Source organism: Enoplosus armatus, chromosome 15, assembly GCF_043641665.1.
Source record: "Enoplosus armatus isolate fEnoArm2 chromosome 15, fEnoArm2.hap1, whole genome shotgun sequence".
Classification (NCBI taxonomy): domain Eukaryota; kingdom Metazoa; phylum Chordata; class Actinopteri; order Centrarchiformes; family Enoplosidae; genus Enoplosus; species Enoplosus armatus.
In genome coordinates this window covers 7135764-7156775 of record NC_092194.1, presented here as the reverse complement: position 1 = coordinate 7156775, position 21012 = coordinate 7135764, and the positions used below count along the sequence as shown (strand labels likewise).

Sequence of the window (21012 nt, the reverse complement as noted above, 5' to 3'; positions counted from 1 at the left end):
GAGCGGTAGACTTTGAGTAACAGCACACAAATCAATACAGTTCCATTAGTTTAAATGCTTGGCTGTGGATCAAGCGGCGGATCAAAGATGTCATACAATTAGCCTTTCAGAAATTCATTTGACAACATAGACGGCAGTTGCTCCACATAATAGTCATCGTAATGACCATGTACACAAGACGATTGGCAAGGGTCGACCGGCAGGTCTAGACGTTCCAGATGATATCTGCGCAGCATTTATTTGGTTTGAAAAGCCACAAGACTCATTTCGACCCAAGTGATACACTGGGACAATTTATTTCCAAACCAGTCAAACTTTCAGATCAGCCATTTGATGGTAATTATTTGTTGGTGGCAATAACAGTGAGGTTTGAGCTGGGTATGAAGGCAGGGGGGGTTAGCCCACCGCTCGGCCTCACAGGCTGCCATTTGGGGGTTTTGGTTGCGACTGTGTGTCTCTGGAGGGAAAAGCGCCACTGCTGCGTCGAGGGGCTGTGGGAGACGCCACAGTGCAGCCTTAGACCGCAATTATCAAGGCCCACCATCTCGAGGAAAGGCTCAATCACACCAAATATACTGAAACTCATGGGCTGAAGAAGCCAGTGATTCAGCACTTCTGACAAAGACGATATGACTTTCTCGGTTAAACTGAGACATGGGACCAAGAGGGATAATTGCATAAGTGAATAGGTCTGAGTATATAGTGGTGTTTTAAATGCATTATGGGATCATAAAAATGGAGAGTGGTGTGTATGTGTGTCTCTGAGGCTTTCTGTCTGATGTGCATGTGTATGAGCTTTTCTCTCTGTTTCAGAAGCTGCCTGCTTGTTTTTGATGCATCACCTCAAGAGGAAAAAGACCTTTTTCCCTGCCAGACGAAAAGCCTAAAAAAGGGACACGCTAAGGCTGATTCAGAGCATCACTTAGCTCCACACACACACACACACACGAACACACACAAATGCACACAAGTAGCGTTCTCAGTATAGCTCAGATAAACACAAGCACACAGACAAACATTTGCCTCATTTTCCATCTAAACGTCCCCATCACTGGTCTACTTCAGGAATCAGTGCCAATATAAAGACCACCAATGTAACCTGTTGGGATGGAGGAATACAAGGTGCCACTTCAACACCCACCTCTGCCCACCTCTTTAGGGATGTGAGGTCATGCTTACTAACAGAGGATGAAAAACAAGCCGTCATGGCAACTGGTTGCATAACCGGCCCGTTTCTGTCCCAGCAACATGGCGTGACCGGAAAACTAAGATTTGGTTGCCTCCGCTGACCTGACCAGCGGCTGACTAACACTGTACACTCATTCATGGTCAGAGAGGGTTGAAACAGGCCGACGGTTGCCTGGTCAACGTTCCATGAAGGACTGCCAAGAGTCTAGTCCAGGCACGTGCTGGACTTCAACAAGTGCTCTGTGTGGCGAGAGAGTGTACTCTATTTACATTCAGCCACATAATTCAAACCAATACTTCAGTCTTTCCCCTCATGTGTGGAAATTATGTCCAAGCAAGCCGTCCTCCGCCCAGGAGCTTCTAAAGATGGAATGTATAACGGATGGTTTAGTGGCCGCTGCACAAATACACCCTTTCTGTTCCACTTAGCAACTGGGCGACACAAATATTACAGTGCTGCCTCGAATAGATATGGTGACCGTGAAGAACAGAACAGAAGAAAATTTCCGCCAGTTTCCCCCTATTGCATCTATTAAAAAGGGTATTACTCTTCATTTCCTCAAAGCTCTACCCAAGGTTCCTCTTTTCACCGCTGTGACACGCTTTTCCCACACTCACACCCACAAGGTGACAATAATGACCAGACACACTGGCTCGCACTGGTGCCTGTTCCTCAGCAATGACTTCAAAGTTAAAGCGGAGGTGTGTATCCGTGGGTGGTGGAGTGTGGTGAGAGGTGGTGACACAGAAAGAGGGATCAGTAAATCAGGGACAAGAGTGATGGGATCGTGGTCACCAGCCAGAAAGATTTAAAAAAAGAGAGAAAACACTTGTCTCAGGTGGTATTTCATTTCCAGAGAAGAGGAACATGAAAGGAACGGGAGCTAAACCTGATTCTTTAACCTTAACTTCTATAACCCTGATCTGGAATGTACTCAACAGAAGCAGACATTTGTATATATTTCAAATATGTTACTGTTTGAGTACTTTTTCTAGCAGTCAACACACATTCACTCACTCTGCTGCTAACAGAAGGCGTGGGTGGATGGAGCATTTGAGGGGCAAAGCCACGGCAGTCATTGTGAACTTTGTTTTAACCTCTATTGAGGCAAAGCCACCCTCCGTATTACTGACAAGGTTCATTCCATATAGATGTTTTACCCCTCTCTGCTTTATGTAACAGTCACAACCTGCAGCTAGAGAGTGTCAGCACATCCTCAGTCTGTTGAAAAAGCTGATGGGTTAAAATCATGTAGAAAGTACAGTAACCACATGCACAAACACACATGCTACACTACAACGAAGCTCTGGGCAAGCACATACAAACATACCCTTCACTTGACTTCACTTCAAAGGATTAGTGGAAAATGATTGCTTATTAGAGTAATTCAAGGGATTTGAGACCCAAGTAGGACAACAGGCACAAAGTCATCAAGACGGAGATCTGTATGAGATCTGTATGAGAACTGTATGTGGCGACAAAAATCAATACAGACGTGCTATCCTCTTTCTCCCTTTCCCTACTTCCCACCCCGAAGAGTCTTAATCCCCACTCAATCAAACGGATTCTAGTGACGAGCTGTTTTCCACATCCATGGCCGAAACAAATTTTAAGAAACATTAAAGCGTCAACCCAATGAAGGCCATTATTGTTTCCCCAAACCACTTCCTGTTCTCAGTCCATTTCAAGACCCTTAATGGGGGCAGTTTTAACACTCGCCACATTCACCACACTCTCCTCACATACTGTGAATCATTGCATCCTGTGGAAAAGTGATCTTCATAACACCCGTCCTGCTCTGTCTTAAAGTGTCCATTATGCTATCTGTCGGTGCCCAACTGCATCTGTTCACCCAGGAAGACTTTGATAAGATACCAGCAAAAGATATTTATAAATGGATACTTGAAGAATTTCATATTTTCTTACTTCCTTTTGTCATAGAGGATTGAACACAAGGCTTAGAAGCAGAAAAGTTCCATTTGAAGCTATTAGGTATTTAGTTACTTGCTCAAAAGACACTTCAGAGCCTTTTCAACAGGCAGGCTTCAGCCAAAATCATTCTCCATTAAAAGGAACAGTTCGATATGTTGGGAAATATTCTTATCCGTTTTCTTGCAGGGAGTTAGATAAGAAGATGGAAATCCACTGTCTGTTGGTTACATATGAAGCTGCGTCCACCAGATGGTTGGCTTAGCTTAGCATAAAGACTGGAATCAGGGGGAAACAGCTAGCCTGGCTCTGTCCAAAGGTAAGGTATCCATAAAATAATTAGTTTAAACCCGAGAATTTGTGGTTCTGCGGGGGGTTATGCGCTGGACTATTGGCCTATGGGCGTAGTGACTTCCTTAAAGTCTTGCCCTCACTGAGACCAGCCAAGAAATTGACATATAACCCATGTAAAAAGGAAATTGTTGTTTTTACACGTCCGTTTTTTTACGGATTAAAACAAACAAGATGTAGTGTGTTAATTAGCGAGCCTTGGAGGTGCTGGTAGGCTGATTTTGTTACCTTTAGACGGAACCAGGCTAACTGTTTCCCCTGATTACAGTCTTATGCTAAGCTGCTGGCTGTAGCTTCATATTTAAAAGACGGAGTGGTAGCAATCTCCTCAGCGGATAAGAATATAATTTTATTTTATTTTTTTTCAAAATCCATCATTCTTACCAGTAATAACATTGTCTTTAGCAAGTTAACTGCTGAGATCTGGGAACGCAGCAAAATTGCTAATAAGAAAACTAAACCATTGGCTTGTTTACGACCTCTCCAGAAATCTCAGAAATTACTTTAGTGAGTATAACATTATCATAACCAACAGAAATGATGGCTGAAACTACAAGAAGAAGACTCAGTTTGTAATAAAGCAGAATTATGCTTTAAGGGGCAGTCTCATTAACCACAAGCACTCCCTACCGTCCAACTGCTGAGGTAGGAAATGAAAGAGCCTGGCCAAGAGGACCAAGATGTGGAAGCTTCAGGACAGCGAGGTTTGGAGCTGAAGCTTACAGCAATATTTCACACTTCATGGCTTTGTGGCATGCAACCACCCAATAACCTGTGAATGCTGCAGCTCCAACGTCTGGCTGCTCAGATGGCCAGAATTCACACTCATCAATCATTCAACACATTTACCATAAACCCATACACTCACACTTTCAATCAGCACTTGTGGTAAACGCTTCAACTCAACACTCCCCATTAACTCAGTTATGCTGTGATTTGGAGCCCTGTCCACACCGGACTTTAAAACAGTTCCAACGCTGCAGAAATTATTTTTAGTCCATTCATCTTTCAGACGCCTGCAGATCAACATGAAAGGAATCTCAGCTTTGATCCTGGACAAGTCATGTACACAGGCAGACATACACACTTTCGGATTCACTCTCTCTCACACACACACACACACACACACACACACACACACACACACACACACACACACACACACCCTATGTGTAAAAATCTCTTTACACAGCCCACTATAAAAGCCATGAAAGACAGCAGAGGTCAAAGTAACAGCGGCCACTTTTCTGCCACGGCTACTTCACGCTGAAACTGATCATTCAGCACATAAAACGGTACCACAGGATGGATGTGACAGATGGCAGCGGAATTTTTAAAAAGATATATCAAAAGACCCAGAAACCGTAAAAAGTTACTGAACGCTATGACTCACCTCGCTGCTCCTGGGAGGTAGGGCGTACGTTTGACCTCCAGCGTCGCTCTCAAAGATCTGAAATCAAGGGACAGACAGTTAGAAGTACAGACACAGGGGCACCAAGCTGATTGACTCATAAGCAATTAAGTGCCCAGCCACTTCGGCAACACAATATTAGACACACACGGTGCTATTATGTAGTTAATTAAAAACTACGTGGGGCGAGTGCAGCGCTTTGATACTGCTTCGTAACGGGGTCTGCAGCCTTTGAAGGTGCAATGGTGGGAATATGCTGTGCGCGTGTGAGTGGAGGGGTGTGTGTGTGGACACTGAGTGGTTTCTGTGTAGTAGAGAGATGAAAGGGAGAAACAGTCCGGTTACAGATGAGAGGAGGACAAGCCCCCCCCCCCCCCCCCCCCCATCTCCACATTCACCACTTAGTGTCGAAATCTCCCCCGTTCTTGATCCATTCTATCTTCCTCAACCTCTCCCTCTCTAGCTCCTCTCCCTGGCTTGCGATTGTAAGGCGTGCTGTGTCAGGCTAAGCCCGGTGCTGGAGGTGACTCTGCAGCCTCAGAGGGCTTTAACAACTCTATAATACAGCAGTGACACAGAGCCATCCGTTACGTGAGGGTGTGACTCAAGCCCTCGCTCAAAAAGGCTGCAGTTATCAGGTTTTGCTGAGATACTTTGTCACTGGGCAGGAGGGACATGATAGGTGGCATAGCTGGTGACAGAAATGGGGCATTTTGTTCTAAAAATGCGCCTGACAAAAGCTCAAAGGTGCTTGTATTTTGCTGTGAGATTAACTGAGTTGACGGCCCACTACATGAGAGATTTGCATTGGCTATCCTTTTTTCTAAGGATAAGGATTACTTCTCTCCAAAAACAATCCCAAGAAGTTTCCTTTACAACCAGAAAACTCTCTGGCTCCTGTTATGGTAGTAAGAACCCATATCTGACCTCTGAGCAGCAGAGTACGGTAACTCTCCCTCCCCCAACATGAGTACATTTATAAAGTGGCTGTAAACAGTGCTGCTTCGCCGTAAACAGACTAATTTTAGAAAGCTTTACCAACTCTCCCACAAATCCTCGGACCTTTCTGGCCTACTTCCCACAGCCGACTGCCGGCCAGCTCCTTACTGTATACATAGCTCTCCTAAGACGGATGAGAGAAGAAAAAGCGAGAGGCAAGGAGATGAGGGGGGGCATGACTTTGGGGTAAGGTTGTCGAGCGTGGCGTCGCAGTGGTAAATGGGATTTAGGCTTAGTCAACACAGATGAGTCAGTATGGAAACTGTGGGAGAAGGACCGCCGGCTAACGCTCTGATGTTTATGCTCTGAGAAACAGGGGGTTTGAGAGAGAAGACGAGCCCAAAGGGGAAAAAAGGAAAGACAAATGGGGAGAGAAATAGGGGGAGAGAGTGAGATGAAACTCTAGGTTTAAGAGATGAAATAAGCAGGATAGAGGTAGAAGCAAAAAAAGATGTGTTTGAGCTGGAGGAAGAGAGATAAATGGAGAGCAAAAGGGAGGAAAGCACCAAAAAAGAACACATCCCGAAAACCTTGGAGAAAGCGCAGTCTGTAAACCTGAGAAGGTAACAACAGATTAAGTGCATGGAGGAGAGTTTTGCCCCTCAGATAACCTCGCTGTCCAAATCCATCTCTAGCAAACACATGTCTTGTCGTTTAAAATGGCCGCGACTGAATCTCCCACAAGTCACAGAGAACAACAGAAAACACTGCAGTGATCTTTCGCTCTAGCAAATAAAAAAAACAAAACAACACAAAAACAGCAGATGTCCAGGAAAACCCAGCACTTGAAAACCAAGAAGCACTTACCAGTCATATTCTGTTCTTTATTAGCCTCTATGTAAAGAAATAAATATCAGAAAAGCACTAAAATGAGCTTGTAAGAGAGGGGGGACCTGGGGAAAAAAAATAAAGGGAGCCTGTTTAATATTTAGTGTCTTTACACCAACCATCTGCTGGTGTCTGCGGGGCTGAGGAAAGAGTGGAGAATGCCATCTACCACATATGGCTTTTAATAATTCATGCGTGTGCTGCAGCGCCACCTTGGCCTTCTGCACTGCGAAACGTAACTGGGCCTCATTAGGCCGGCCGGCTGGAGTTCCCCAGAAAAATAATAATAACACACGCGCACACATACCTAGCCGCTGACAGACCTGCGCAAATGCACAAACATAAATATCACAGAGCAGGTGGTGGGATTGGGTGAGCTAGATAAGAAATAGGACAGGGAACATTTTGTAAGCAGTCAGGAGTCAGGGCTAACATGATTGGCTTTTAGCTGTGCGAGCTCCAAAACAATAAGACTCCATATTGACCTCACAGCATACAGAAAAATGAAGGTAGATTGCCGCTAATCAAAAGCACACTCCTCTCCCTTCCTATGCTCTCACCTAATGAACAGAGGTCCATAAAAGACTTGAGCAAATGAGTGTTTCCTGTGGCGATGCTTAAAATAGACCACCAAGAGTATTCTCCAGGGCCGCACCTTCAGGGGACAGAGTGGTGGATTTCTGTATCAATAAATAACCAGCTTGCATGACTCTAATTACTAACCCGAGAGGATTTAGACCCCCCACCCCCCTCTCCTCCCTCTGCACCTGGGTGAGGAATGCTCCTCTGTGTTTATGTTGATGGGAGGTTTGCACTCAAACTTACCGGGACGCGGGGGGGGGGGCGTGAGCTGATGTGCTTCTAATTAATAAAATCTCCTTGGGGAAAAACATGCTGAAAGCCCTGCCTGACTGTAGCAGTCTCTTGCTTTCTTCCATGTCAGTGCAGAGTAAGCAATAAGGAAACATGTTTGCAGGTTGTTTCATTAACAAATAAGCACAATGTGCACTGAGGGTGTATCAAGACACGGATTTTCTCAGCAGTATGTCCCAAGAGACTGCAAACATGCATGTGCAGTGTACCTCAACGCTGCCTGCTCATGTTATGTGTATGCATGAAGTGGGCGATCCTGCATTAAGAATCTGCTAATCCAGACCACCTGACGAGTTTCATTACTCTGGGATTCAAGGGAGATTATTTAGTGTCACTTCAAGGTCTAAGTGCTGCTGTTCGGCTTTCAACACTGACAAGAACACAAGAATACGGACATAAAGTTCATTATGTAATCTTTTATCGTATTACCATATCTGTTTTTTGATTGAAGTGATTGCTCGTGGGCTCGCATATTAAAAGAATCTTGTCTCGCCATCACTTCACCTATATCTTTTGGTTTGATCTAAGTACATAATGTCAGAGGCAGAACACAGTAATCTTTGTGACAAGAATATTGCTGCAAAGTACATCAAAATCTTGAAGCTAAATTAAGCACAATGTAAAGCCCAATTTCATCTACCAGTGAGAGAGCTGTACTGTGTTTGACTGCAAGGAAAAACACCAATAACATTGCCTGTTTAATGCTGTGTCATTTGCATTTAACATATATGCATAGAACATTTTGAATACTTGAAGCTCCTGAAAAACCTGAACATATTTTAACAGTTATAAGATATCAATTCAAATACTTTTGATTATTTTTAAACAGTAAAACTGCATTTAGAAGTAATGAGCACTTGCTACACCCTTCAAACTCTTAACATAAAGAAAGGTGATCAAAACCAACCAACCAACCAACCAATCAATCAATCAATAAGATTTTACACGTAGGGCCTGAAATATAAATACTTTCATTAGAGAAATCACTACTGGTAACATTTTGGTGCATATACTGTATTAAAAGCACCAGTATTGTATTCTTTAAATAACCCAGATCTGTGTGTGTGTGTGTGTGTGTGTGTTCAGTATTACCTGTGACGCAGAGGGCCTCTTGTCCCGGCCTCTCTTCGTAAGGTTGTCAAGGCCTTTGAGCGAGGAGAAAAGGCCTCTCTTGCGCTGTCTGTGAGTCAGGGACAATGAGCGCCTTCTGAGCGTGGCTTCATCTCTGGAACAGATCTGAACGGACACACACTATCAGAACTACAATCATTTAGCTCAACAAAAAAATTCCATCTAATCAGAGAACCTTGATTAGGTTATTTTCCTCCAGCAATGCATAAGGAGAGTGTTCACAGGACACTTTTTATTTTCAAATGATTAAAAGATTTTCAAGGTTACTGTTAGACATCACGTTAATTAAAACTGAAGTATCACACGCACAAAGGAAAGTTTAAAAGCATCTAAACATGGCACACTGCTTGTCCTTTGATTCTCTTTTGTGCATTTATTCATTAGTCATTCATCTGTCCCTTCCCAAGGCCAGGCATCCTCACCAGTGCATGGAAAGAGGAGACAGAGAAGATACCCAGGCGGCCCAAGGTGGTTTTAGTGGGGCGGCTGGCGATTGCCAGCAGGCTCTTTGGGTTGGGCAGCTCTCCACCCTGTAGACTGGCCAGGTAGCAGCGCATCCTGAACAGATCCATGTTAAACTTCTCCAGGTTCTGCTCCCACTGCTGGATCTGAAGGAAAAGGAAGACTGTTACTTTGGTAGGTTTTGGTAGAGGTTCTGAATGTGAATTTTGTGCCAGATTTTGGGTGGTGGCTGAGAAAAGAGAGTCGAGGAGAGGTAAAGGAAGGGGGCTAAGGAAAGGCAGAAAAGGGAGAGTCAAAGAGGGAGATCCAGGGTCAGTGGAGTGCTTTCCATCAAGCTGCAATTGCTTGCAGATGTTGGTGGAGGGTGAGGGCACAAATCGGTGAAGGTTTGATAGTGAGGGGGGACTGCATATCTAGCAGAGGAGTGAGTGCAGTAAATCCTAATGCCCATTTTTTATGCAAGTCTAGAGAGAGTGGTGATGTTGCACAGACCACCCGTTGAACCTCCACACACAGTTTACAGTTGCCTTCCCCCTATCCCTGTTTGCACTATGTAAGTTATGAGAAAGTGCTTATTTTGTTGGCAGGAGACTGGTTTTAATGACAACACTCAAGTTAAACAACCCTCTATAACAACTGACTTTAATAGCTCTTGTCTGCACTGTGAGTTCATTTACAATAACACACCCTATGGCGTTGTCCAATTAGGTCTCATTCACATTGACGGCATTCTTTAGAATTAGGAACAAACTGGGGAGGGGCAGGAGGGTGGTGTTTTATGAACCTCTGACTTTCCAAATATCTTAAACAAAGAACTCGCACAGAAATCACTATGGGACCATGCTGGGCTACGTCATGTGCTAAACCCATGAAAACGCCTATGTATGCGCAGGTGGGGTGGTTAACAGGCCTCGAGTCAATGACATTCAGCCATTATTCCCATTCCAGACTTGGACCATGAGGACAACTGCTAGGAATCCACATGCTTTGGTTAAAAAATGACCTCGCGTTCGGCATGTCAGTTATCGAAATAATTTGAAAAATATAGTGGCTAATGTTAATGTCTCTACTTGTGCTACCGTTACACTAAGTTTTAGCATTATCCCATAATTGTCACTTGTGGTCACAGTTGCAAAAGTTGCACAGTCTCATTTTATGTATTTTAATTTCCAGCTAATAACCAGCCATTGCTATGGACTATAAAGAGATTTTAGGCAACGACCCTCATCTAGAAGTGATGTACAATGTTGTACTGATGTACAACAGTTTGTTTTCTTAATAGTCACATATAGCATTAGCATGGTTAGCTTGGAGCACCGTAGCTAATTTACAGGGACACATGGATTATTTTTGTGTTCTAATCACTTAATTAGGCAAGTTGACCAACATGTATTCCTTTTTCATTTTTCACTTGTCTAAAGTCCTTCACTTCTAATTCTTGATGTTACTCAGCTGAACCTGAACTCGAAGACCTTGCGTATAAATCCTCTGATAGTAAGTGAGCAAAGCACATTTTCTATCCTGCTATTCTTGGGCCATTATATATAACACAGTGTTCTGGAGGAACTGTGAATTAATTCCACTGAGTAGTTTGAAGATGACTTTAGATGGGGAGGGAGGTATTACGGAGTAAATCAGATAAGCTCCTTCCTCAAAAGCAAAGACAAATTTAGGAGAGTTGCTGCTTTGGAAAAACTCATGTCTATGTATAACTGTCACACAAGAGCCTAGTATGCTTCTGATTTACACGCCATCTGGATCCGTTTGTCAACAGTCAAATTTCTGTGTCCTCATTGAGGGATGTTCTAAAATAGTCCTGTGCATAAAATTCGATTTGATGAGTCATGCCGGGGTGCATCACCGATAAACAGAATTTTTTGATAAAGGCCTATATGCAGCCTATTGCTTCATTCATCTAGCAGGCTTGAATCGGTGCAGTGAGACAATCAACCAACATCATTGAAAAGCAAGACATGTTTGGGCCAATCTGGCCTGCGTGCGCAACTTATTTACATCCATTTCAGAGCCATTAAGCTCGGCAGAAATGAGCCTTTCTTTGAACAGATTCTCATCTTTTCTTGTTTCCCCTCTTTAACATCTGCCCCTGGCTCTCTGTAAAAGCCCTAATGCATAATAAGTCTTTCAATGCAACTTGATCGCAGTGTGTGCCTGTGTGCGTGAGCTTGTGCGTGTGAAATGGGGCAAAGGCAGTCTTCAAAAGAGGTCTACTGGCACTGATTTCAGTAGACATGGGTGGGGGTGGGGTACATCAAAGCAGTGCCCTGTTGGTGCTAGACAACCCCACCGAAACTTTAAATCTATCATCAGCCATGGGGCTCCTGTATCAGAGTCCTGTCCCATACCCCTCTGACCCTATCATTGACTCCAACCCCGTCTGTCTCTTTGTCTACTCTGAGGTGGCATACAGGCTAATTGGAAACAGATACAAGCACACAGTCAGTCAGTCTCACAGTCAGGCAGAGACATCTCCATTGCAGTGAGTCTACCCAGCTTCTATCTTGCTTGTTCTTCATAACAACATGCTCATATTTCCACTCACCACCACAGTCACAAAAATCATGAAGAAGCAACTTCCAAAACCGACAGCTTACAGCACCAAATGCATTAGTGTCCATTTAGCTTTCCTAGCACATAAGCAGTCGGCTCACATGGACATGAGCAGCTGATAAAACGCAAACCCTTATGGCTACGAATATGCAGAAAGTCAACATTTGGTTCGAGAGGCACTTCAAGTCACTGACCACCTGAGTCACAGGTAAAAAAAGAAAAGCAGCTGGATTTCCCCGCATTCCCCAACAAATACCAAATATTTGGGTTCCTGCTAAGCTATAGGTTATGGGCTTTTTATAACCATCAGTAATCTTCTGTATGTAGGCTACAGCACCGTGCTGGGTGCTTTGGATTCTCCCCCAGGCTGTGAGGAGGAGGAAGAGGATAATGCATGTTGAGAGCCCATTACTAGGAAACATCTGGATCCCCAATCTGATGCTTGGGGAGTGAATACTCCCCTGGGCCCTGCACGATGCGTTTGGGGACTGATGCATTTAGGCCACTTCACCCACCCACAGACAAAAATAAAGCACAGGCTCGTCACCACAGTCACAAAACCAGAAAAATTAAGTAGGGCACATCATGTGGTTGCTAAACGTATCACGTGGAATAACGACACACAGAGGAGTCTGAAAATCAGGACTTAGCATGAAAAGAGCATACGTTACGCCACCCAATCTATCAATGCTGTGAAGTAATCCAGCAGATTCTCTGTGAAATTTGTCCCAAGGGCATGAAATGTATAATGCAGTGTAAAATGCAATAAAGGCATCCGCTATTCTCAGTCATGCTGGTATTAATCCCAGCTAATTCAACGCATGTCTCACTATTAGCATCATTATCACCACCTCACCTGGTTCTCAATAGCCTTGCGGTTCTTGGGGTCGCTGACCACCGTCAGCTGCAGCTCGGCCATCTTCTTCATCTTCCCGTCCATGTCGATCTTCTGCAGCAGGCCGCGGACCTGGCTCCGCAGCAGGCGCACTGTGTCCTCTTTCCCCTGACGCTTGGCCAGCAGCGAGGCACTGGCAGAATGGATGGCTGTCACCCAGTTCTCCAGGTCGGTCTGGTTGCTGGCCTGGAAGGGCAAAGAGGGACGGAGAGTTCGATTTAATGAAGTAGCAAGGCCAATATTCCCGTTAGAAGCTGGATTCAGAGATGCGAAGGTTGATAAATCTGCTAGGATTGCCAATGCACTGCTATTGTGTTATTCTACCATGTATCACAATAAAATCATTGGGTGGCAAGCTGGGCTTTGCTGTATCAATAAAATAAACTTTGATTTATGGTGCCTCTATAAGAAAGCACAGGTTATGAACTGTTGCTGAAATCAAACGGACATTCTCCCTGTTAATAAGTCGTTTCATGATCATCACTCTGTCTTTATAAGGTGATTCCCTCGGAAGCAGCATGTTGGTTGAGAAATCAGTTCCCTTTAGACTGAGAATGACTCATGCTCAACAGGCCATGTGAGTGGAAACAAAAGGATGAAACCCAGGGTGTCTTCATGTTACGGAGTTGATTTTCTCTCTGCTTGCCTCTGGGGCCATGTCAGCTCCACACAGAACTATTTCATTAGATGTAGGTCTGGACACCACGACATACTGCAGCCTGGGAAGCTTATAATCTTAAGTGGAGGAGGCTATGTGGAAAGAGCCGATGCTAGGCATGAATTTGGTAGTGATATGTAGGTCAGTAAGCACAACGGGCAAATAGGATGTGCTCTCAGACCCCTTAGCTGGAAGGTTTGGGTACTTCCCACATGCCAAAATTGGTCATTTCATATGCTACACTGGAGGGAAGGGAAGCTAAAAGGTGTATGTCTGGTATAATTTAACTACAACCATGTACTGCCACTGAAATGTTCTATCGGGGGCAGTGTGTCGACTGATGTGCTTCACCTGGAAGAGGTAGACGTCTCCATACGAGTTGCTGAGGCAGAAAACATTCTCTTTTTTGGGGTGCTCGGGAACAGCCTGAACGATGCTGTCCTCGGCCAGGAGAGCGTAGCGAGGCGATAGCTCCTGCTCCGGAGAGCCTTTACCATAAGTCTCGTAGAAGAGCAATGTGCATCCTGGAAAAAAGGGGGTAGAAACACAGACACAGACACAAATAGCCATGAGTAAGTGATGCAGAAAACAAGAAATTGTACATCATCAAGCCACGTTTCTGTAAGACTGTAAGAGTTTGGGGTTTTTACAGCGGTCACATTATGTTTTACAGTGTCCTTGTAAAAACATCTAACAAATGAAGTTCTGCAGGGGAACATAGAAGCACGGGCGTTTTACATACTCCCAAAAGGGCACATGGAATCATAAAAATGATAAAACTGTCCTTGCTTATACCTTTCTTTTTTTTTTACTTTCAAGAGGTGCTCTTCAGTAAATACTTAAAAGCAGTGTTGTAAAAGCAGTATGTGGACATACATTTGGTGGTCTGAATTGTATCCATTTGGCCTACAGCAACAGCATAATTCCCTGTGAGATTTTAGGGTAGGAGGGAAGCACAAACACTCAATGTCAAGTGCCATGGTCAAGGACACGACAGCTATTAAGAGGAAAACCCTGAGAACATAAAGGAATCCACCTGCTCCTCAAAACTGAATTATAGCACTAACATTTGGATAATCAACTTAACTTTGAATTATTTTAAAACACCAAGTCAGCACATTATTTGACTCAATTTGAAAAGGTGCATAATTGTTTCCCCTCACTTGCACTCCTCCTCCCAGATTCTAGCTCACCTTTCAGGGTCACCCAGTACTGCTTCCACTTGCGGCGAGTCACCAGCTCCAGCTTCCTGTCCTTGTGCAAGGTGACGAGGGGTTTGAAAGAAAGCCAGCCGGCCCGTCTGACCACCCCCTGCTCCTTTTCAAACAGTAGATCCAGCTGCTCCATGGAGCCCTCAGCCGACTCGCTGCTGCTCTCCCCCTCTTCGGTGCCCGTGGATGGGTCTCTTCTCTCACCAGCTCCCCCTCCTCCCTGTCCAGTGCCCGTCTCCAGCTCCCTCATAAAGTTCTCATAGATATTCTGGCGGATGGCGTCGCTGGTCGTTTGGTGAATGGCACCTGATGACTGGGCCCTGGAGGCTCCTGGGAACCAGAGGAGGCTAGAGACCTGGGAGGGGGAGCTGGTGTCTGCAGTCAGACCATCAACCCCACTGTCGAACGCATCGCTCAGGTCCTTGTACCGGGTCTCCTGATAAGGAGAAAAGGTGAGGTGCATGAGAGGATGGAGGACAGACCATGTGGGGGAAAGAGGAGACGTTCATGACAACTAAATGATACCCCAACAGTCTCATTGATTAGCCACCATTGGATGTGTTGGACGGGTCGGGACATTTCCAAATTAGCTAACAGAATTACTGCTCCCACCTACATTTATGCAAAAACACACCATGTTCTCCCCCAGATGTCTACACCTCTGTAATATATCCAGCAGAGCTTGCATTGGGACAAAAATCTAACTGTGCTCCTTTCAATAAGCCCCAAGGCGCGGCAAAATTGAAGGAGAAACTTTTGAAAAAACCTAGTCAAACCACTCGAACCTACTTCAAAGTTTGCATTACAGTCTCTAAATCTTTCACTAGGCTGAGAAAGTGGGACAAATTTCCTGTGATGGCACCTGGGAGGTTGGAACCCTCCAGGCTCAGACAATTTCACGTCATTTGAGTTCTGCTGTGGCTTCCCGATTCCCCAAATGAACACTTGATGGAATTGCACTCTTTCATGTCTAATGACAGCCTACCTACACTTGACTAGATTGCAGCATTGATTCTGCCCCTGGCAACAGAGTGGAGTGCTCTCAACATGCAGACACACAGTATGCACCGTCATGCCGGAGCTCATCCTCCGTCTTTGTTTGTTCATGTGTTTCACTCAGCTTCGTCCATGTCTTCTCCATCCTTATTCACACCATTCCTATTGTTGATATTAAACAAAACAATTCAAATGTGCCCAAATCATCAGCAAAAGACTGGAATAGTTCTGAAAATGATACAAACTCGTTGCTTATATGGAAAAGAAGAGCAATGTGGTTCCTGCAGGGGTTACATCCTGTAACCAGACAGCTCAGAGTTCATGTATAGCTACAGGGCAGCAATGAACCCTTTGAACCCACAGTGTTCAGCTGAGGACAGCCTTTGTTTAACCATTACGTCCACACGCCACCATGAAAGACACAGTATTTGTATAGTATAGCCGTAGGAAAATGTGTACCGAGCACAGGGTGGGTCTTTTTCAGCTTTCCCTAGTTTCCCTTAGCCGGCACAGCCCACTTCTCTCCCAGCTGCTTTTCATTACAAGCAGGTTCTTGGCCTTTGGCATCGGGGTTGCGGTATGACCTTAAACCCACAACAGAGCCCTGGAGTCCAGGTGGAGGGGAACCAGATCTGGAGGTGCTCCTGATTTTGGTTGACCTGCTAAGAAAGGAGGCACTGTGGCCAGCTCTTGGACATATATGCCACAGAGGTTTGGAAGTCAACAAAATGGCCCCCGAACGACAGAGGAAATTCAGTCCGAAGACCAGCTTGAAGCACTTCAGTGACTTTAACATGAACTCGTTGCAGGCCTTGTCAGTCACTAAGAAAGAGAACCCCAGGCATCAATCACTGGTTCTTTTTATTTTTTATTTGCCTGAATTAATAATTAAACCACGTCAAGCTTCAATGGAAATTTAGCCTTCTTATCATTTCTCTCTAAAAACAGAGCCCAGCTTGTTACATTTTGTCACCAATACCTGGTGCCGGCAATGTATTTTGTTTTCTTTGAGTGACCACACCTCATTTAAAAGTTTCTGCATGCAAAAACAGCCATCTATCAGCTTGATTTCTGGATAATAAAAACTGAAGTAAATCTGTGGGTGCAAGTCTGCCTCCTAAAATAGTCAAGCGCCACCACACGGCCCATAGGTTAGCATGGCGTTAAGGCAAGCAGGAGATTTAGAGGCAGGCGTTACTAATGTAGGGTGTAAGCTGTGTAGCACTTAAAATGAATACTGTCAGTCTACTGCCTATTTGTCACTACAGGGTGACAGTGTCAAGGCAAAGTATCTCATATATTTCACTTAGCATTATCGGCTGTTTAAGCACAAGGAGAAGCGCACACATTTCACAGCAAAGAAGAAAATGCCTTCTGAATGCAGTGATTGTTCTATTTTGTCCTTTGGTTTGTTGTCATACGCAACTGACTGAACACCAATCCCTATTAACAGATTTTCTCTGTAAAGACCGTGAGTGGAGCCCAGAAAATCTGCACCACACAACAGCCAGAGCAACCATAAGTCATTCATTAACATTAGAGGAGGGGTGGGGTTAAATCTTCAGCTAGGATTTAGTTTCACTCTAACAGAGCCTCTCAAAGGCTTACAGCTATTCTCTTGGCAATGCCCAAACAGCGTTCTTAAAACTTTTACAAGGCAAAGCTAAACGAATTAATGCAGAAACAATTGTTTCAAGCCTCAAAGACAGAGAGGGACATGAGTTCAGGCTCAGTTTCAACAAATGTTTCATGTCAAATTAAAACTATTAAGAGTGTAGTCTTTGTAGGACAAAATCACATGGCTCTTAAAATTATGTGCAGGCGACATGCAGACAAGCTGTGGTTATTTCTAACCTCTCCTCTGACCCGTGCCTGTATGGTACAAGTATCATTTTACTACTGGGAAAATGTATCAGCTGTCTGCTCTGCATTTCATAATCTAGTATTTCCCTGTAGCATCCTGCTCCATTCCTATGCACTTCCATCAGCTACATCAGTTAGCTTGAAAACCTAAAACCTGTTTTAAATAAAATGCAATTCTTGGGATAATGATCACAAAGGCTAAAAAAAACACTTAATACCATTTGGTTAAATCAACACCCTCATAGTCTACATGTACATCTGACTGCGAACAGAAGAGCTAAAAACATCAACATGCGACAAGTACTATACATTCACCAACTAATCACAAACAATCAGTGTGCAATAATACGTCAGATGTACCCACCCAGATACAGTTATCATGACATCTGCACATCAACCCCAAACTTCTCTTCCTCGGAGGATCGTCCATGTCTTACATTGTAATTAGAAATACCTCTCATCCTTGTTCCATCCTCACAAAAACAAGACCCAAGTGCTGGCTGCCTAACAAATTTCATTTTGTGCCGCCCCACTGTGCCCTGTCCTCAGACAGCTGGTGTTGTGGTGCAAAGGACCAGAGGACGGTGGTTGGTTCCTGGCCATGCCAGGACCACCGCTGTGGCTCACAATGAAATAAACCTTGCCAGACAGGAAACTGTTTGTGTGTGGCTGTTACTGATGCCCTCTCCTGTCTAATAAGCTGTAACTCTAAGGCAACTACAGAAGACCACAATAAGAGGGTAATACCTTTATGTACTGTGTGCTTAAACTATGAGAGCTATAAGTTATGGGGCAACTAGAAACACCACATCTATGGAACCTATTTTCTTTTACATACCATGTAAATAAGATCCCTGTATGAACCCTGTTGATGAAGTAATAAAGGAGTGTAAAACATTGAAAAAATGCTGAGCACAAGACTAAATCAATGTGATCCTGGCAAAACTTACCTGAGACTTCCTCTTCTTGCGGCTGAGGCTGCCTGTCCAGTCACTGAGGCGTCTGATACGGTTTTTGATAGAGTCTTTCTTATGGAAGCCGAAATCAGGTCCAGCCTGCTCCTGGTGCTGTTCGTGGTCAGGATAGTGGTCCAGATCCTCGCTCATGGTGTGGGCTTTGGGCCTGCGACACGGCAGTGTGTATGAGGAGTACTGGCGGGCCTCAGGGCATTCTTCCTCCAACGGAACATCCAGGACAGATGCAAAAGAGGCTCGGTGTGGCCTCTGGCCTGGTGAAGGTTCTTGTAACTGGGAGGACAGGTACCTGGCTGTGGGAAAGGTAGCAGCCATTGTGGAGTCCTTATAGAGGTCTGTGATGGACACAGGAGGAGACTGTTCAGTGGAGGAGTCAAGCTGGTGGATGGGGGAGTGGACTAGAGTCCTGCTGGCAGGGCAGGGTTGGTCCTGCTCACACAGCTCTGTGCTGTGCCCCCACGGAGAGTCATACCAGGAACCATCAGAGCTCAGTGAGCTTCCCTTGCTGGTCCTGGCCGTGGAGGAGGTCGAAGCCAACGGTGGATCGCCGCGGTGGCTGTCCGGTCTACTACCACTTGAACCAGGCAGACTGGGAGTGGAGGCAGACTCCAGATTGGGAGAGAACTTGAGGAGTTGTACAGGGCCAGAAGCCTCATCCAGGAGGAGGGGGTTGCCTGAGGTGTTGGTGAACTCCACCCTGAGACTGCCATCCTTCTTGATCACCACCCGCGGGCTGCTCTGTTCCTCTAAGGCCTCATGCTCATCACTGTGTCCATTCAGGGTGTGCCCATTGAGTTCAGCCACATATGGATTATCTCCGTACTCATCCGACACATGCCGTCTTCGTATACCACATCCAGGTGATCGAGGCCAGCGATTCTCACTTGGGCTGCCCCTTGTTCCTTTTGAGACGTAGTCATAGTGCCTAGCGGAGTACGGCTGACGGCTTTTAGGGGGGGACAGACAGCCACGGCCAACACACCTAGCCTTGTATCCTGAGCCCACTGGGGCACTTTTCCACCACGTATGGGGCGACAGAGCGTCGTCTTTGGCTGAGCGGAGTTTCAGTGGCTTCGGTTTCCCAGGGAAGACAAAGCTGGTGCCTTTGGGGCCCTGGATGCTATATTGGCTCTCTGAATTTCCCATCAGTGCTGGAAAAAAAAAAAAACAATAATGTCACCGGCATTATGCTACTGGAAAAAGCATGGTACTCACACATAAGGCTGTATAATATACTGTATATGACATGGTATGACATAATGCCAGTTCATCAGAGACATAAAATTAACTTATTACTCAAACAATAATGACTACACTCCCATAAAACCATATCATACACACACACACACACACACACACACACACACACGTAATCATTTAATTTGCTATGGCATTTTCCAGAGTAAAACAGCAGCAGGTCTAATATCTTCCTTATGCCTTTCAAAAGGAATAGCAAAAAGTAATTCTATCACATCTGGTCATTAACCTGTATGGTCTACCCCCTCTCATTTCACTACATTCTTTCTATAGAAAGTCAGATGAACAGGCTTTAGACTGTCATGGTTGTTATGTGTGACAGAGTTCAGCACAATGAAAAATCACTCCCAGACTGTCCACAACACTCTCACATTAGTGACGGCGAGCCGTGACCACACAGACATTTCATTACGTGGGTTGATGCTATATAGCACATAAACTGCAGGGACTGTAAGAGACAGTACTGTATCTGCTGCTGTCTGTGCTGTGATTACATAACAGGTAAGAGTAAACACCTTCAACAGTCTTCAATTCTTTGGATAAGCACACCAAGTAGATTAGGAACTAAAACAAACCTCTCTACAACATGTGGAAGGGATATAACACCTTTTTTTAAAAATAGTTTAGCTACAGACCATGGAATTGAAAGAATTGACAGACTCCAATGTGTATACGAAGCACACATTTTAAATTCAGGGTGAAATATAATCAAGCATAATAATTAGGAAGGATAGGAAGGCTGCAGTTCTTGGACTCACCTGTCTGAAAGTCTCTTCTCAGATTGGAGCTCCTATGTGGAAGGTTCTCTCCGCCTCATTTCTCAAAATACACTTGTCGTCTGGCTCATCTGAAACACAGAGAAAGAAGTTGACTTAGTGCTTAGTCTCTCTCTCTACAGGACTGTAATTTACCATGTGTAATGAGCTCCATGTCTGATAACAGGTGTGCCAGTTAAAGAGGAGACCTAATCCCCAGCATTTGGGTGAGGACAGTGTTGTTTCTCACTGGGATAAACAAAGCCAGTGCAGTACTGAAGCAGCACCTGAGACCGTCTTACTTGTGGTAGTTTGATATTTTCTGTGTCGGGAAAAAAAACAGCATTGTTCTTATTGGCAGGTTTGCAAATGATTCAGCCAACATCCCGGAGACAAAAACATTTCCTTTCAAAAACTATGAAGCCCTAAAGTAAGTTCACTCCAACCAAGTTCCCAGTAGTAACACATCAACCGAGCTTTGTACTATACACGACAGCACAGTACTGTAGTGCCCCCCTGGCGCTACAGTAGGACTAGTTTAAAAATTCACTCTATCCCCCAAATCTCTCCTCAATGAGACATCCAAACCAAACATTAGTAGCATTTTTCCACCTCCCCACAAGTAAATGACGTCGTCTTTGATCAGGGTTGGGAAAGTTTTT

General features: G+C 44.7%; 1 protein-coding gene across 1 annotated transcript in view; it reads right to left on the bottom strand.

Moving 5' to 3' along the window:
• LOC139297255 (rho guanine nucleotide exchange factor TIAM2-like) overlaps positions 1–20443 on the bottom strand; it is a 45953-nt gene extending 25510 nt beyond the window's left edge. The window contains exons 1-9 of the mRNA XM_070919843.1: positions 20354–20443; positions 18315–19489; positions 18203–18229; positions 14488–14941; positions 13646–13818; positions 12598–12822; positions 9134–9319; positions 8673–8816; positions 4863–4919 (exon numbers count right to left, since the gene is read on the bottom strand). Of these exons, the coding sequence (XP_070775944.1) occupies positions 4863–4919; positions 8673–8816; positions 9134–9319; positions 12598–12822; positions 13646–13818; positions 14488–14941; positions 18203–18229; positions 18315–19484 (2436 nt within the window). The 5' untranslated portion in view covers positions 19485–19489; positions 20354–20443. The remainder of the gene's footprint in view (positions 1–4862; positions 4920–8672; positions 8817–9133; positions 9320–12597; positions 12823–13645; positions 13819–14487; positions 14942–18202; positions 18230–18314; positions 19490–20353) is intronic.
• Positions 20444–21012: the final 569 nt, after the last annotated feature.